Here is a 19,739-nt window from a genome sequence, read left to right as displayed (position 1 = left end):
TATGAATATCTCACATGCAGGAGGCTAATCTCTTGTTCTGAAACCATGGTAGACAGTATGATGATTGTTGCTTATACTGCTTATTCTCTTAACAGGGCCGAAACTTAGTAAGTATGGATGCAGGTGAAGAAAGCATTTCTTCTAAGACAGAATATGGGATATTGGAAAGAATTTCTATTGCTGTAACTGGATTTTCAGTCAGCTTTTGGAAAGGTTCTTGTTACAGATTTGACAGGGCTGGACCATGCAGCGTGTTGACAAAATCTCATGTGCCTGTATTATGCTAGCAACTGAAAGATATTCATAAGCAGCAAATACCACGAACAATAAAAAACATGGAGAACTAGATGTGATGTGGAAGTATTTGGGCCAATGTAGGAGTGATGGTTGGATTTTTTTCCTTCAGCAACATATTTTCCATGCTGCATCTCAGAAAATCTGTTCTCAAGGCACTGGTTGTATACTTTCTGCCCATAGGGATTTCAAAATTAAGTAAAATCAAACAAGAGATGGCATTATCTCAAAGGGCTTCTTCCCGTTCCCTGTCTCAATATGTTACTCTGAAGGCAAGCAAGGCAGCAGTTTATGTCTTGGCATGAAGTAGATGCCACTTCAAAGCCCTGGTGTGGTGGTATGTGCAGACAGGGAGCAGGAGGCAATTTTAGCTCTTACTGGATCAGAGAAAAATTAAAAATCAGAATTCTCTCTTGCTTCTCTTGGACGGGCAAAACTAATGACTGGAGAATATCCAGAATCTCACATTGCTCTTTAAATAAGAGGATAGTTTTTTAAACTACTTGAGGTTTGTAACTGCTGAATACTTCTCTTTTAAGGAGGCAGTTAGGAAGTGATGGAAACTGCCTTTTGAGGTAGACTGTTATTTTTATTGGGTTTACTATTATTTATATTGGGCTAAAAATACACATTTGTGGGATCCCTTGGATGAGTAAAATTTATCAAGTAAAATTTGTCAAGTAAATGAGGGCTGCAGTTCAAGGCAACGTACAGTGTGATAAATTGACATGTTTTCTGGTAGTTACACCTGAAGTCAGTGGAAACTTCCCTCTTGATTGCAACAGGAGAAAGATTTTGACTTGAGATTTTTTAAATCTACTGGAGGATGATGTCTGAGAGCTAAGCCTGCCTCACCTCCAACTTCCTCAGCAGGCAAGGGATGGTAACCAATTACACTTACAATCAGGACTTGTTTGTGTAATTGATCTCACTATGCACACGTACACAGGTGGAGAAATGGTTATTCCCATTTCATTATTGCCTAGTGTTATAGACAATATATTACTGTTAATGTTGGAAAGTGTGCATATATGTAATATTTCTATATACACATTTATATACTTATAGATATCACAGATGCCTATAAGATTTATATATTTTTTTATATATATTTATACACACACACACATTATTATTATAGAATCATAGAATGGTTTGGGTTGGAAGGGACCTTAAAGACCATCCAGTTCCAACCCCCCTGCCATGGGCAGGGACACCTCCCGCTAGACCAGGTTGCTCAAGCCTCATCCAACCCAGCATCCAAAAATGAATGGACACACAGTGAAGGGGCATCCACAGCTTCTCTGGGCAGCCTGTGCCAGGGCCTCACCACAGTCTGAGTAAAGAATTTCTTCTAAATATCTAATCTAAAGCTACACTTTTTTTAGTTTAAAACCACTACTTCTTGTCCTATCACTATACTCCCTGACAAAGAGTCCCTCCCCGTGTTTCTTGTAGGCCCATTTTAGGTACTAGAAGGCCACAGTGAGGTTTCCCTGAAGCCTTCTCTTCTCCAGGCTGAACAACCCCACCTCCCTCAGCCTCTCTTCATAGGAAGGGTACTAAAGCCTCTGGATCATCTTTGTGGCCATCCTCTGGACTCGTTCTAATACATCTATGTCCTTCTTGTGCTGGGAGCCCCAGAGTTGAATGCACTATCCTAGGTGGGGTCTCACAGGAGCTTATACACCTGTGACAGAAAAGATTTGTGTTAATAAGATCAGTGGGTTACTCAGCTTAAGGATGTCCACTTCGTGGTGGTACAGCTAACAATATTTGTCATATATTTCTTCAAGGATAGTACTAGCCTTCTGCTCCTAAGTGGGGAATAGGTAATAACCTGTAAGATCAGAGATTGCAGGAATGAAGATCAGAAAGAAAGAGACAAAGGTGTGCTTATGGGAGAAGCACAGGAAAAGTGTACGGCAAGTTCTGATAGGAGAAGGAAAGAAGAGAGTTAGGTCTGGAAACTAAAGAGGATTAGCTCTTCAAGTGAAGGAGAAAGTCCCTGATGAAGTTGTTACAGAGGTGATGAGAGGAGGGAGCATGCCAAGAGGGACAGTGGTGTAAGCACCAAACTACAGTTCTCCTCCTGTACTGAATTCAGGAGACTTAAGTGTTTCAAAGGTGACAAATAGTGATACCTATCCCAGGTGGTTCAGAAAGATGATAACTTTTTCTACAGTTGTCTATGGCATTAGCTCAGCAGGAGATCACCTATGCTTATGACTTTCTTTCTGTTGACTTTATAAATAACAATTCAACTAGAATTCCTATGGCTTCTATTGTTGGGTGGTTGTTGTTGTTGTTTGTTTATTGTGTTTGTTGTTGTTGGTTGAATTATCACAATTTTAAGTGGGAAATTATACCTGAAAATTTACCTTAAATTATACGCTTTTTAAATGTCAACAATGTTTGATAATATGACTCAATTATGCTACGGCCAAAAGTTGCCCAATTTGCATCTCACGTGGGCATCAAGGAGAAGAATTTGCTTTCTTTGATTCAGTTTGGTAAAACTAATAGTTTTCTGTTCAAATTAATGTTTAGGTTGCTCCTCAGATTAGGTCACGGCCACAGTCAAAAGGTAAGGTAAAGTTAAAAATTTAGTCAAAGAAACTATTCACTGAACACAGTGCAGTCTGTATACTAAATGAGGCAGGGGTGGCAAAGGTAAAACATAACGAGCAAATAAAAGCGGCACCATCTGCACACTTGTCAGCCCTCATTGAAACATTTTTTAACTTCTGAATGCTTGACTTTGTAAAAAAGAATATTATTTTAGGAGAGTTTACTGAAACATAACAGTAGCCTAATGTGATCTGCACAACTAAATAGTTTGAGACCCTTAAAGCTCAGTGCAGTTGGGCTAGATAATCAAAATAGTTATTTGTGAAATGTTATATAGTCCAAAGACTGTAATAAGCATTAAATAATGAGTCCACCTGTCTAAACAGCAACCAGTGCAGGTTCATAAAAAGACAGTCTACTCATTCCTCTTACACAAGAATACATATTTTTGATCAATTTTATTTAAATTTAAATTCTGCCTGTTTGTAGGAATTAAAATATATTCATAACGAAAGCTAGTGAATTTTAAATAAATTATCTTTTTAAGCTGAATTAACTGAGCTTTATCAGTTTAAATAAAAACAACACTTGTGGCTAGCATTTTAGATGATTAAGGACTGGGGCTTAAGCTGCTTATCTGTTCATAAATTTTCTAATCTGTAAAATGGAGATAGTTATATCTAAGGGATGTCACAAGACCTTTATAATGTTAATAAAATGCTTTGAGATCTTCCAGTGGAAGTGTAAGGAGTTAATGTCTTTTAATTCCATGTGACATTTTCCATGACTCTTCATTGTTTAGTTTGGTACAATTATTAATTCAGTGTTGTAGAAAAGAAAAACAAAACCAAACACATCATCCTGAAAACTAGAGAGAGACATTGATGAGGGGATCAGATCCAATGTTATTGAATTTGAGGGAAAGGACGTAATTGTTTTCAACCAGTATTGGATTAAATCTCACAAAAAGAAATACATGAGAGAGCATCTGATTTCATTGTCCCCAGTAAAACAGATGCCAAAAGGAAGCAGAGATGAAAAAAGGTAGGAAGTAAATTATACTTGCAAAGTTGAAATAATAATAAGGGAGTATTTACATTGCCAGTGACAAAACAGGTATAAAGTACATGCACAAAGAGTTCATCCTTGGGGTCTATATCAAAGGAAATCGCACTCTGCTGATAAATACACATACTTTCTGGATTGATTATAGCTCTCAATCAGTGCCTGCCTGCAGTCTTCAGGCTTTATTGTCCCCATTGTCTTTTCCAGAAGTCTTTGTGAGAGCTGACCTACATGAAAAGCTCCTTGCTAGAATAGGGCACATTCCCATGTTTTGTTTGCTGTGCCAATAACTTGTGCGGCACACAGTTGCAGGATATATACCTTTAAAAGTTATGGGGAAAAAATGGAAGAACTACTGTTTAATTTAGGAATTGAACCCAGGGCACTCTCAACTGATCTGCATTTGGGCTGCCATCCTCTCCCCCATTCCTAGCTATGCCTTTCTGCTGTGACTTTTGCACCAACAGTAGTTTTTGTGAGCAGTACAGTCCAAGCAGATGCTTATCAGGGTTAGGATCAATTTCCAGCATAAAGGAAGCCAAATTAAGTTGGCAGCACTGTGCTCCTACCTCTCTAGTGCCCTGCCTTATGGCCACACTCTTGTTCAACCAATCGTGCCGGGAGCCAGTTGAGGGAGTTAGACCGGCAGAAAGTCACTCCTGGTGTGTTGGTTTAATGGGCAGCTTGTTGTGGTGGCTAACTGTGGGGTCAGGTCCCACTAACAGCACTGGGGAGGACACGGAAGTGGGCAGATGAGGAGGAGAGCTGGAACAAGACTGGCATAGGTTGGCTTGTGCAGCTGTGCAATGATGCTCATGGGCTCCATTTTATCTGAACACAGCAAAAGTTAGACCTTTCAGAGAGAGACTTCACAATGTATATACAAATACAGAACTGAAACCAACTTACATGTGCTTGAGCCAATATTGTTTTCATTCATGAGCTCTTGATTTTAAAGGAGTGGGTAGCTTAAACCAGGATGGTCATAATGGTTACTACCACCAATTCTTCCTCCAGAAGCTGGTGCTTTTTTGGCAGGCAAATGTATCCCGCATGGAGCAGTTGCTGAATCCCCACATTTTGCAGTGTGAAAAATAAAACTAGTGCTGTAAATTTGAGAAGTGAAGAATCTGCTTCGTGTTCTGCTCAACCACCCCCTTCCCTGGCAGAGAAGGGGAGTCTCTGCTGGAGAGCTGCAATTCCTTCAGGTGTCTGAGCTCAGCCAGATTGGTTGCAAGCCAGCAGCCACACCTACCTGCTGCTGGGAGAGGTGTTTGTCAGCTGTTATACACACAGGGTAAATTTCTCACCCACGTTTCGGCACTTCTGAGGACTCTTGTGTGTCCTCACAGTAGCACTCACTTTGCCGTATGACTGCTTCCTTCGAACTAGGCCAGCTCAAGTGAGATGGACAGTACCTCTTGCAGCATTTAATCTACATACAGCAATTAGACTTGCACTAGAGAGTAATTGGATTACCAGAGTGTTTGAATTAGTTGATGAGATAAATCACCCTATCCCACATCATTAATAGGATGAAGTCCAGCACTGCTGAAGTTTTGCTGTGTGATCTCAGCTTGTGCTCCAAACATTACTTGGGTTTCGATGCCCATATGTAAACAGAATCAGGATGGGTGATTAACTTTTACTAACAAAGCAATAAAAAGGAGATTTTACAACAGTGATGTTCACATTTTCTGGACCACGCACCATGGTTCTATAAATCATTGCAGTGGCTTCCCAGATTGTTGACCAAAATCGTATTGGTTTGGGGGTGGGGTGGAGTGGGGAATTACTCTATTTTGCCATTTGTAAATGCTCTTCCCTATAAAACTATTTAACATTTTCTTATGGGAAATAAACATAATAATTAAAATGTTTGATGTCGCAGTCTTTTTTTGTGTATGTTGTATGCATTTTTTTTAAACCTAAAAACAGGATGCTGCATTTTTTTCCATGACAGCCGACCAGCCTGGATGAGAATGTTGTTCCATTTTTGAACAGAACTTTCTAACTTCTGTTTAAGATTTTTTGTTTTGTTTTGTGTGTTGTTTTTTTTGTTTTGTTTTGTTTTGTTTTTCATTTAAAACATCTTGTATGGTCGTAAAGGCTACTCTGTGAGCATCTTTGTGACTTGACTGAGGATATTGCTTGTTCTGAGCACTCTCTCCCAACTCAAAACATCTACAAAAACAGATGATTGTATCTTTGGTTGACCTAATCCCCCTAGTTAGTGAGAAAGAGGTGCCTTTAAATATTAAATGTCTAAACTAGGATGAATCAAGTTTCACTCTGGAAGCACCTTTTCCTATTAACTGTAAAGGAAGCCTCATGGAGTCTGGCTCAGCTGTAGACATTGGATCAGGTGATTCCCACCTTCCGTGGCTGAAGTTGTGCGAGAATGTTTCCAGAGGGTGTCCATGAAAACCCAGGCCACTTCTCCTGCAGAGTCAGAGGAAACAATATTTCTCAGGGTTTCTTAGAAGTCTTTTTCTACATTTTTCACAAGCATCAACAAGTATGAGAATAAACCTATTCTTAACTGTGCTTTTTCTTTAGTGTTGGAAAGGAAGATTTCGACAAGACAAAGCAGAGAGGAGCTGATAAGAAGGGGAGTGCTGAAGGAAATGCCCGAGCAAGGTGATAACACATTACCTAGAAATTAGCTCCTAAATGCTAAAAATGGATGGTAAAACCCCTATTGCATTGTTTCTGTGTAGTATAAATAGGTATAAGGAGAAGCTGAAAAGTGTGAAAGGTAATTTGAGCCAGCTGAATAATTAAAGTTGGAGTCAAGAGATCCACGTTCTGCTCCTGCAGAACGCTCATAACTGCTCCTGCCGGGATGCACTGTCTGAGTTCTGGCCATATCCTCGAGAATTTTGATGCTCCCTGTAAACAGAGATATTTCACATATCAAAAATACCAGTGTTGGGATCATGTAAATCCCATCACTATCGCACAGACCATATTCACAAATGGCACAAACAGAAGTCTGTGAGGAAGACACTACTAGTTTCAAAATAATTTGAGGTTAATAACAGGTAACCAGGGTTTGTGCTTGGAAAAGCATGAGTAAACTATGGTCAATACCTGTGTGCTAGGTCTGATTATGTTTCTGAAATGCTCCTAGTGGTATTCTTTCTAATATTCTTGAGCTTCTATAAATCTAGATGTAATTAAAATACAATTGATTGAAATAATTATCAGTAGCTTAAAATTGAAGCATTCATCATTTTACCAAGAATTCCATGAACTCCATTTTTTCCAAAAACAGGTTTCACCTAGAAATTATATTACTCTGTCTCAGCTGAAGAATCGTGCACACTGATATTTGGAAGTAAAGGGTTTGTTTGTTGACACGTGACGTCACTTGTATTTACAGTGTTTGTCTAATTACTAGACCATGACGTCCAGTACAGCTGGCTTCTTAACTTGTCTCTGCCACTGTCTTTGACTCAAAACAAGAAATGTGAGCTCTCCATACCTCTATTTGTCCATCTGTGAATGTGTATATTTTTTGCTACATGCTTTCTGGGCAGCTATGTGACTCTGCTCACTGATGGTTGCAAATTGCATTTAGAGTGTAGGGACACTTAATGAAATGTGTTACTTGGTCATTAGTGTCCTCGACCTGCTATTCCACTCTTAAAAGGGGATGGCACTTTGTATCCCTTACAGAGACTGTACAGTTCTCTTGGCTCAGAACAAAGTGAGAGAAGGATGTAATGGTGAACAAATTTCACCCCTTCCACCCCTCTTAAGAAGGCCATCAGTCCAGTCTGTGCTGCCTTCATCACATTGTGCTTCATGTGTGATGAAAATGATAATCTTTAAGGAGCAGTTTGAAGGAATATAGGTTTGGTTTGAAGGAATCTCTAAAAACAGAGATATAGGACAGATTATAGGTTGAATCTCTAAAAACAGATATAGGACAGGTAGCAGTTGGGCAATGAAGCGAGTTGGAAGGAATAACTACAGAGATGCAATCTAGATGAAGAAATGACATGCAGTATTGAAAAGTAAGAGGTAAGAAATGTGAAGAAGTGACAGTTTCACAAGGGATGAAGAAGGAGGAGGTGGAAAACGGCAGGGGCATAGATGAGATGTTTGCAGAATGTCAAAAAAGTGGAAGTGTTACAAGTGGAGGCAGAAAGGTTGGAGTGGATTTATGAACATCTGGGAGGAAAAAGCTGACGCTGAATGTTGCTGTCAGGTAAGAAGGAAGCCATGTGCAAATAGCAGCTATAGTGAATGAGACAAGGTTAAGAAGGCAGAACTTAGTTTTTACACGCTGTTTGTATACATAAAGTTAGCGTATAGGTGAAAATGAAACCATCAGCTTAACCCCCTGAGCAGCCTAAGGGGGTAAGAGAAAATCTACGTAATTGTATTGAAACAAGGGAACTGCCAAAATCCAAGTCTGACAGCATACAGCAGTGAAGAAGAGGAGAAGAAGAACCATGCATGATTAATGAAGAAACAACAGAAGAAATGCCAGGTAAAGTTGCATAATTTTTGAATGGATGGCAAGAGCGCCTTATAGGAGGAAAGCAATCATCTGTGTGAACTGCAGGTGAGGTGCGAGCAACATAAAGATAACAAATCTGAGAAACAAACAGAGAAGAAAATCAGCAACATTTTTAAAATGCATGGAATAGTGAACAGCAATCAGGGAATAGAGAAAGTTATGAGCCAGCAAGAGTATGTAGCATTTTTCAGGAATACAGATACAAATAAGGACAAGAATTTATATTTTTTTTTTCATGAGGAAAAAGAAAACAGCTGGGGTAGTCCAGGTAAGTGAGTAAAATATCATCAGAGCTGAGAAAGAATTGGGCTTGCAAAATTTAATAGCAGTATGTGATATGATACAGGAGGACCTTACCTTGGTTCTTAAGATTGGATATTTACTTATTAATAATAAAGTCACATTCATTAGCTGGGTACACACATTCTGAGAATTCCTGCCTGATTTACCTACTGGGATGCACCATAGTAGTCCTACAACTCTACCCAATAACTGTCCAGATTTGGGACCTATGGAAACACAGTGCAGCTACACTGTGTTACGCGCACACGTTTCTTAGCTGTGTAAACCATGATGTGGGGAGGAAGAGTATGGGATGCTGATGTGTAGTGAGTTCATACCCCAAGATGGAATCATGATGACAGACCTGGAAAGTAGGCCTGCTTCAGAAGAGGTACCCACCCAAAGTGGCTGACAGCCTACAGAGGTCCTTAGTTTTCAGAGCATATTTATAGCCTGTTTTACATTTCAGTAAATCTTTCTGCTTTGCTTCCATGGAAACTTGAAAGTAGAGAGATGTTGTGTGTTGTCAATGGGTGCTAAGCAAGTAGTTAATTTAGACAATGGCTTTTTAATTTTCATTTCAGATGGTGATGTAACAGTAAATTTTGAAACTTCAAATGGACACACCGTAGCCATTGGTGAAGAAACCATACAAGAAGAAAACATAGTAAAAGCCAGTGGAGATAATGGTACTTCATCAGAGAAAGCTTCTGCATTGGAAGGAAAAAAAGAAGATCAAAAAGGTAAATGAACACATTTATCGCAAACTGTTTTTCACCTGCTTAAAATATTAACATGTTATTCCATTAACACTAACATGCTGTGAGTTCTGTTCTGCAACAAGGATGCCAGCAGAACCTGCCGAGAAGATAGACATGTGAAACATCAGTATTTCATCGCTGGTAGGCATGCTTTCTACTGTGGATATAGTAAGGTAATAAAGAGAAGCATGGTCTGAGCATGACAATACACACAGAGATGTTTGATTTCTTAATTCCCTGTGAGCATTTCCTTGAAGCTGAGGGCAAGCTCTGGTTTCAGGTTTTCCTTTTGTGAAAGAAGACACTAAGTGCATATGCATCACCTTGCAATATCATTGCAGATGTGGCTTGTGGCGTAAATGTTCAAATGTGTTTAAGCTACTTAAAAACTATGTGTCATTTTGAAAATAACTTCAGCAGCTCATTCTGAGTGGTTTTGATTACATCCTAAACACTTGTATTCCAAGTTCTTCAGAAATATTCAAGAAAATATCTTGCTACTGCAAAATGAACCTAGGTCATTTATAGAAAATATACTTTATGACCCTAGGATTTTTTTATAACTAAAACGCACATAATACTGATAATATTTATTAGGCACTAAATCCCAAGGTCCATATTAATTTTGTATTCAGATTCACCTTGGTAAAGGAGCTTGACTGAATAAAGAAAAGGTAAACACTAAGGTGGAATCACACGGGTTTTGACTGCTTATAAACTTCTTTCTCTAGCATCTTGAATACTGGACCACTTCTTCTAACCCCCCCCCAAAAAAAAAGCATTCGTAAATGCTGTTCCATTTATTGGGTTTTTCTACAGGAAAGAGCAAGGATACAAAAGACCGAGAACTTCATGGCTGGCTGTTAGACTGAGCAGTCTTTCCAATGTTTTCTAGTAACCTCTACCTAGTGATGAATGAGCCTCTGGAGGTTGAGAGGGCCAGTTCAGCTAACAACAATTTGAATTCTTCTCTGAACTATGTAAATCACTTAACTATGTAAAAAGTGGCTGGATATCCAAGGAGAACTGCCTTTCTTATGAGATTTCTAGTACTTCCTGTCTCCCAACAAGCCAGAAATACATGATTAGCTTTTTTCATGACATTTAAATACATCTATCTTTTGATGCCAACTAGAACCAGATGTGTATTGGGTCAGGAAAAAAGAGTTGCAAAAGCCATGGAAAAGTCCTTTAAAATGGTTCAGGTTAACTTTGGGGTTAGATCAGATCACTTATTATTTTATGCATCCGTAAATACAGCCTTCTGGAACTGTCAGGTTTTGGAAGTTTTCCTAAGGTGCTTTTTTTTTTTTTTTTTTTTTTTTTTTGGAAATACACATTTCTAAAATCCCATTTCTGAAATCCCATCTAGCTGACTCTGCAGAATGTAGAACTCTAATGAAAAGGGGAAAGTTCAGTATCTGTTTCAAACACATTATTATACTCTGCACACCCTATATATTGCACTAACCTTAAAGAAATTTGAAATGATTGCCGTACAGGAGTAGGCTCAGTGCCAAAGAATATATAACTATCGCTCCAGTCCCTTCATACTACATTAAGCAAGAAGGTGAGCCAGTCTCTTAACTCAGTGCAAGAGTAAGGACCACAGAGTAATCTCACCTAGCAGATTAATCCTCAGTGCTTTTTTATAACAGGTGCCATATGCATGCATTGCACATACAGCCACTGACAGAGTGAGAAATGAACTGCTAATGGGTTTATATTTATTTGATTATATATTAATATTTACCTGCCACCTCACAGAGCATCAAAACCAGAGCTGCAGCAGGACTGCAGGAATACCTAGGGTGGTATATTCTGCTCAGACCATAAAGCATGCTCCTGTTTCACATCACAGTCCTCTGTCAGAAGAACTGAGATAGGTGGAATGAATACTATCCAGGCTGCCACAAAAAATGGGTTCTTGTTCATCTTTACAGAGGCTGATGTTAGGCTTTTTAGAGTCATGAACTCTTGTGTGTAAATCTTAAAGGAAGTTATATACACTTTGCATGTTTATAAGACCTGAAGACAGGATTAATTCCTGCTGTTTAGTAGCTCGCTATGCTGCAGTTCAAACTCCTGCCAAATCAAAATGTTCCTAAAAATGTGTCCTAGCCCCTGAAAGCTATGAGGTTATTTTAAAACTCTTCTATGAAATTGTGGTGGTCTTTATTTGCTCTCCAGTTCAAGTGGGTCTTGACAATGAACTTCCAATATAAATATGATAACTGCTGACACTGAAAGTTCAAAAAGGGTGACATGCATGGTGATCAAGTGATGAGAGCTGGCACAATGCTTGAAAGAACTGGGAATATGTTAGGGGTTAAATTAAGTTACAGAAAAAAAGCTGTTTCAGCATGAGCCACGGAAACGCAGTGTCAACAGGGCAAATGATAGGCCCAGCCATACAGCCCAGAAACAAATTAAGCACAAGGGTATAAAGAAAAAGCTTGAAAACTGCTCACTGTGCTGCCAGACAGCTCTACAAACCTTGCCCCCCTCTGCTGCTTGTCAGCTTACAGGTGCCTTTCATATTTGGGGGAAAAATCCCTTTGGAAATTTCATAGTGTAACTATTACTGTTTGTAGTAATGATATGTCAGTCATCCGAGTGGGATGTTTAAAAGGAAATTTCTCCTTTATGGCAGGATAATAAGAAGCTGGTGACAGTTTTACAAAAACAGGTAATTGAGTGATAAAACTTTGCAGAGGAGAAACCAGAGCCTGGATCTTTTTTTCTAGATCATTTGTTCACATTACACATGTACCAGCTCAAATTCTGATTTTTATCTTTTTTTCTGCTTTGACTAAAAGTGCCTACCATCTTTTGTCTTTTGCAGAAAACACAAAGTTAAACTGTAGCCATTCTCTGTGAGCACCCTGGAAGGGGTGCAGAGCAGCAAGTGAACAGGCAGTGTGCCAAAGTACCTGCTGGCTGTCTGGCCAGCAGTCTGGACCATGCTGTCGTTCCAGGGCTCCTGACCTATGGCACTTGTCTTATAGTAGACCCTACAGACCCCAGCGCTCCAGGTTCACAGCGGGGTATGAGCATCGCATATGGGATCCAAGGAGGCTTTCTGCCTCCTGTCCCCTACAATAGTGGTAGAGAAGAGCAAAAGCAACATCAGTAGAATAGATGTCAAAACTGTAGCTGTTGTAGGTACAGGGACATAGTATGATGATACAGCATGCTTGCTGCACATTTTAAAACCCCCTGTTACTGTGTCAGAACTCCTTCTTATCCTCCCAGGATGTCTCTGGCATTCAGAAATACCAGAGAACACTGAGTTTGTATCTGAGTTCTGTTTGTATTATTTTAAAATTTATTTTTTTAAATCATGGGAAGCTAAGTATCTTTCCATGATTCTGGTAGATAATTTCACATTTCATTTTTACCCTGGGGTTGAAGAAGTGAAAGGTTCGGTAACCATTTGTAAGATATGGCCTGGAAAAAAGTAAGCAGAAGTTTCATTTTGCATACCATCAGTCAGGTCTGTGTGATAAAACTCTGATAAATAACTGCACTGCAGGAAGCCAGAGCTCTTTTGTGGGTGCTGTGGGTGTTGTGGGAGACATGAAGCATAAGCTTCTGAAATGTTCCTATACTGTTTATAGCAGACCTGAGGTCCTCTTAGGTTTTCTCACGTGTTTCAGTGAAGGAAACAATTTGTCGTCCTGTTTCTAAATGAATTCATAGGATCCATGTGTATAATGCTTTTCCCCCACCTGATAACTGACCTTGAGAGCTGGCAAACGTTCAGGTCAGAGTATGTTGGGTTCAGAGGTCCTTTTCCGTACGCTTTATCAGCTGTCGCTTAACTCTGCCTTTAAATTTAATCTTTTGTTTTTCTGATGGATAAACAGAAAAGGAAAAAGGGAATCATAAGCTCTGGTCTTTTGAGTATGCATACTCGCTGACCAACACTCCAGTTTGTGTACAAGGGATTGTTCTTCAAACTCAAATTTTCTAGGTTCCTTTTCTCAGAGGTCTTTGCTTTATTTCGTCTTCCAGGGTCTTATACAGAAGTCTTTCAACAGACCAATTTTGCAAACCACTCCCTGTGAGAGACAAGGCAGACTGTTCTCCCTCTTCTGTGTCTTGTTGGCTTCCTACAACCCCAAGCTTTGTATAACATCTATGAGCACAATACATAAAAGTTGTGGGTTTTTTTTTGCCTGGCTCGCGAGAATCTTCTTGTAGGTCTCAGTCCATCTGAGTTATTTGCTGGCTAAAAACAGTTCTTCTAAGAATAGTATATCTTCTATTCATCACCTGAACTATGTAAATGAGGCTGAATCCAAGTCTTCTTAAAAGGAAAGCTACTCTAGGTAACGCTCTGTTTGGTCAGAGACTGTTCACCAAGTCAGCCAGGCTATCCCATGCCAGTAGACTGACGTGAGAGGTGCAGGCTTTCACCCACATATGTTTAGTGGCAGAGGAAAGCTCCTAATTTATAAAGCTGCCATTTTTATATATTTTTTTTTTCATTTATAGAAAAGATATCCTAACATGGCTTCAGGAATAGGAGGAAGACAGGATTTTAGAAGAGTAACCACTGAATTGTTAGAAAATATCTATACAAAAAGCATAAGGGAACATAGAAACCAGTATGCCTATTCACTTTACAAGTCTTCTGTAGAATAAGAAAATAATAAAATCTGCAGCTAACAGTGAAGATGTTTCAGATATTCTGTCTTGACTTAATAGTTTACTTTTTACAATGCAGTTGGGCAGTTAGCAGTGTAAAATGATAGTCAGTGGGTTTGGGTTGCTGTTTTTTCTGTGTGTTTCCTTTTTTATCTTGGAACCAATGTGAAATATTTGAACATGGTTACTTTAGGTCAGATGTTACACCTGGCCCTTTCTTCCTTCTCCTTCTGATTTCTACTCTGTCTCTGTTAGAAGGCCTCATGCACAGGGTGCTGCTGACATTGTACAGTAAGCAAGATCTGGAAGCCTGCATATGTACAGATCCGCTCATCTGTCTTCAGGAAGGATGAATTCAAAACTCGAATTAATGCAGATAGGGCTGCTAAGAGTGTCATGAGACAGCTGTTCTTGTTCAACCTAGCAAAACAGAGCCTTAGTCTGAGTGCATTCAGTGAATGTGACAAGTTGGTATACAGCCAGGAGAGAGCATGGCTGAAGGACAATGCTGGCATGAGTAGAAAGGAATAAACAGTGGCTTGAAATACGTTTAGACTGGAAATTAAGGGAAACTTTCTAACAATTAAAATGGGTGTTTTCTCAAACAATTTTAGTAGCAATAGCATGGACAAAAAATGGAGCTGGTTAAATCTGAAGTTTATGAAAGCATCTGAATGAGTTGACCACCTGCGTCAGCACAGTCAGTGAGTCCAAAAATGAGACAAAAGACACCGTGTGTTTTCTGTCGTCCCACGTTTCTGAATGACAACTTCCTGGGTTTTGATTAATCATAACACAGGTCTCTGCATAGACTGGAAAGGAAACTCTCAGTTCTCAAAACATACTGAGTTTCTCTTTACAGGGATTTATTCTGCAAAAGGCAACAAATCATACATTATTTCCTACTTCGATTTTATGTAGTGTTATTCCACTGAGTTATGCTCATCTTCCAGGAGAAGGGTGCTTTGCAGTCAATATAGATTATATGCTTACACTGCAGCAGTATTGGTTCTCTGTGAGCTATCTTCATATCACTGCTCTATCTGTAAGAACAAAAGCATCAGTACTGTATGACAAAATCCTGGGGTAAAACAGCTTGGACCTTCAATTCCTTAGAAATTCACAAAAGTAAAGAAAACATACATGTATTATACAACCCGGTTGTGTATGTTTTCTGAGACTACGTTAAAGACTGACACAGTTCTTCAAAACCACCATTTGGTCCACACTTTACAAACGGTGTCACGTTTAGCTTCCAATATAAGTCATTTGATTTTCCAGTGAATACGGCATGTTGGAATCTCTGAAAATCTTTGAGACTTGAAGGGTTTCTACAAGAGCTGCTGTACACTGAGTATTTTGTAATCCTGGCCGTTGTTTAGGTGTTTATATGAGAAAACAGCATTCTTAAAAGCCTGGTCTCAATCACAGTTTCTGGGAACAAAAAAATCTGATCTCAAAGTGAGCTTTCTTGAAAATCTGGTCTTTGGAAAATTTGTTCCAAGTATAAACACATTATTGATCCAAATGCTTAATGAGATATTAACATTTGCTTTACTTTCCTATTAAAAATAATTTATGGGGACATTGCTTTTACAGCAGATGTCTTGATGAAGGCAGAAGTGAATAAAAGATACTCCTATCTGATGGTCATTTGGAGACCTTTTGTTAAAAGTCCAGTTTGTGATGAACAGATCTGTAAATTAAGAAAAGAAACAGCAACAAAAATGCATCACAGCTGGTACTGAGATACCTTGGGGATGGGCTTGAACAAATAGATGAACTGAGCTGATTCAGCCAGCTCCTTGATTTGACAGTCACAACTGAGATGAGAAAGAACAGGCTTGAAGACCAAGGACCCATATTCAAGCAGTCATGCTAGGGAGGTACAATTACAACATAATTTTATCTTGAGCCATTTACAGACATCAGACCATTCCTGTTGCTGTTCAAGAGCATGCCAGTGTTTTATTATTAGCTGTTTGTACTACTGCAGTACTCACACATAGACCAGAAATTTATTTTATGGTGGCTTACATAAATACAGAAAAACACAGAAATGTTCCAGTGGACTTGCAGTAACAGATAGTGGTGTCCTCTCTTTTTTTCAGTGACACACTGAAAAACAAGAGGAGACTACACCAGGAAAACAAGCACAATGCCAGCAGCTTAAAAATGGACAGCTTTGGCATCATAATAGAGTGTAATGTAGGAGACGACAGTTGATAGGTATATTTGTGAATGTTGACAAGGAGAGCCTTCCAAACCTGAGAGCAGCAGAGGAAAATCAATGAAATATTGTCTACTTCAACACACGGCTTGTTGGCAGCAAAAGCTAGTGTAATGGCCTAGTCAGGTGGGAACTGGGAATCAGTGTCTCAAGAGTAAGTGAGAAACAGCAGTTTGGGCAGGATCAGACTGACGCTGAGGGCCTTTGGGCTTGTACCTGATGAGATAAAAAGTGAAGCTAACAAAGTTAGTAAAGACAAAGATAATATGGCAATATGACATGGTAAAAGCAATGGGAAGAGCAATTCTCTTCACCATGGCTTTCCTTGTGAATACAAGATGACTCACTAGTCAAGGCCAAGAAAAGGGCATATATGTGATCAAGGTGCAGTCAAGATTCAAAGGGAGCTGTAACTATCTGAGCAAATAGGGTTCTACTGTGCAAAAAGAGTCTGCCAGACTTTGTTATGATGTACATAACAGTATGGAAAGAACTGTCCTAGATAAAGAGATGATATCCCAGTGATGGTGAGGTATTTCAGTTAAAATCAATATTATATAAATTACCAGTTTTAATTACAACTTAAGTCTGCAAGCAGAGACTTTGATTTGAATGAACTGTTCTGATTTTGTTTTTCATTTATACATTTTAGTTATTTTTCTACAGAACTGAAAATTGTTGGTTTGGTGTCATTAAGATATTCTTACTTGCAACTAAGTAAAGATTTAGCCTTGTATTTTGTACTTTTTTTGCTAATACATAAGATAAATTCTGTGACACATTATTTAATCACTTATATAGTTTAATGTTAATCGACCAAGATTCTAAATAATTGCACTGCATTTCCTTAGAATATGGTGAGTGGAGTATTTCTTTTTAATAGGTTATTATTCTCTCCTAAAGATTTTTTTGTATGAATATGACTGGAAGCAGAACACAGTGGCAATGTATAAATACACAAATTTACAGTTGTTTCTTGGTAGTAAATAAAGTTTTAACATGCTGGACCCATAAGGAAAAGGTATATCAAGGAATGGTTTACACTTAAAATTATTTCTGATCATCATGCCCTTCAAAATTTTACCTTCTCTTGCTATGTTACTATAATGGAACGAAAATTTTAAAATGTCCTGCTTTTTCAGAATTAAATCAGGTTTTCAACTTTGAATGAAGTTAAGTAGAGTTTCACAAGGAGATGCTGTTTGCTATAAAAGAGGAAAGCAAAATGTAACAAACATGTTTTTTTCTTCTTCCAAAGTCTTTCTCTGGTCCAGAAGAAAGAGGTAGGAAAACAAAGAGGTCATACAAGGATCTGTACTCGAAAGAATCTGCTTGCTAACTGTAAAACAATGGTTCTTGTACAACATTAGCAAAAACATATTAGTCTATCATGTGATTATTTGGGCTGGAAATAAAGGAGGAAGATGCTGGACTGTTAGTCTTAATTTCTTTGGTTGTTAAAGAGACACATGTGCATGTTGCTCTTAATATCTGCAGGTGATGCATTAGGTTCATATTAACAATTCTTAAACTAGAGTTTGAAAAGGCTTTGTTTCTCAGATAAAGAATGTCGTCATTGTCCAACACAATTTTTATTTTTCATTTACTAATCTTAAAATGAAAAGATGCTGCTTATCTCTTGGGAATCTTTAACAGAAGAAGGAAAAGGGTGAGGAATGGACAGAAGATCCAGGAATGGCCACTTAATGTGTGTAAGAGTAAGGCTTTTGTAGGAACATACTTCAAGAAGTGAATTGGTTTCCTCTTTAGTGATTAAAAAAAAAAAAAAAAAAGAGAGAGAGAGAGATTGTTGGAAGTAATTTTGATATGTGCTTGGCTTCTTTGTTCCCTGACCATTGTAATTTATACTAACATGCATGTAAAGCCCATATGATTTTGATTTTATGCTCTTGGTTTTATAACATCCTTTTTCCAAAAGGCTTGGAAAGGCTATCTTGAGCCCAAATGGGCACAGAGTTGGTGTGATGGAATAAATAAAGATTCCCATCTGACTACCAGCTACAGTCTAACAACTGTAGAGATTATATTGCAAAATGTTGTGCTGACTCTAAATGGCTCATCTACATTAGTGCTAGGAATGCAGTTCCAAAGTGAATTTCCAGATCATCCCTGCTTACCATTCTTTGGTTTGCAGAGCACACAAACCAGCTTCCCATTGAATGAAACTAAAACCAAAGCTGCATTCAGGAACTGGTGGTGCTCCCACCGCATCTGGGCATGTGGTCTACAGAAGTAGGCTGAAGCTAGTCCAACATAAAATCTCATGAAGTACACACTTGGGGTTATAGGGTCCTCAGTGTTACCAGTTTTCACCCTGCAGAGCCATTCCTACTGGACTACACGATGTAGATAAAGTCGGGATTTTCATGGGCTAAGTAACTGATGATTCTTAAAACTGCAGTCTGGTGACAGTACTCGGAGTACGCAGGAGAGAAGAGCATTCTCATGGCAAATGACATCCTATTTAATTTAGCTTCATCTCTTTCTGAAGAGTAGAAATACCCTGGGGAAGATACCCAAAATAAATTTGCTGTTTCTCTGAGCAAGCACTCTGCAGCTTAGGAGAATGGGTTCCTGCAGGGGATAGTTTCAGCTGCATAGCCATATTTGAACCTGCGGCTGAGGGAATGGCCCTGTTCACATTCAGATTCACATGAATCTGAGTTTTATAGCCTGTTGATCTCAAGAGGACTGGAAAGAATCTAAGGGAATTTGTGAGAGGAGTAAATGGTACATGTATTTCCCGTGCTTTGTTTGCAGGCAGCAGTCTAGTTGGGGATGTTGAGAGTTAAGGAGGGTTCTTGGAGATCTAGAATAGGCGAGAATGAGAGAAGAGCCAGGCAAAAGTCTTCAATGAGAGGGACTTGAGTGGAGACAGATGGCGATTTTTTTTTTTCTGAAGTAATACTTCAGAAGATGAAGAAGTCTGTACTGATTCCCAAGAGCTCAAGCAGCAAAAAGTAGTCATTGTCAAGCTTGCTATTAAATGTATGTGGCATATGTTTGTGTCAGTTGGCTTCTATTCACTTTCTTATCCATAGAGAGCACTACTGATCACTGCCCAGAAATACCGGCATCCCATGCTCCACCACTACCCAAGTCTAAGCCTAAATCTAAAAAAGCTCCGCTACCACCAAAAAATGCTATTGCTGCTTCAACCACCACCAGCCATAAGAGTAATGAAGCATCTCATGCTAAAAAAAAGGGAAAGGCTCCTGCTAAGCAGCCTCCTCTCCCACCTCCAAAGCCAACAAGTCACAGTGCAAATCGGGAAGCTGGTGAGTACTGCACAGGCCGTGCCTGCTGCAGTGGGTGCATGTGCATGGGGGTG

The 19,739-nt window shown here is 39.0% G+C and overlaps 1 protein-coding gene across 3 annotated transcripts in view; it reads left to right on the top strand.

Moving 5' to 3' along the window:
* Positions 1 to 19,739, top strand: part of PHACTR2 (phosphatase and actin regulator 2) — a 133,066-nt gene that overhangs the window by 86,754 nt on the left and 26,573 nt on the right. For all 3 annotated transcript variants that reach the window (XM_082756929.1, XM_082756931.1, XM_082756930.1), the window contains exons 3-4: positions 6,490 to 6,570; positions 9,328 to 9,486. In XM_082756929.1, coding sequence (XP_082613055.1) covers positions 6,490 to 6,570; positions 9,328 to 9,486 — 240 coding nt within the window. The remainder of the gene's footprint in view (positions 1 to 6,489; positions 6,571 to 9,327; positions 9,487 to 19,739) is intronic.

The sequence above is a fragment of the Aythya marila genome, assembly GCF_965140915.1.
Source record: "Aythya marila genome assembly, chromosome: 3".
NCBI lineage: Eukaryota > Metazoa > Chordata > Aves > Anseriformes > Anatidae > Aythya > Aythya marila.
The sequence above is the reverse complement of the archived record's forward strand: the minus strand, read 5'-3'. Positions and strand labels throughout refer to the sequence as shown.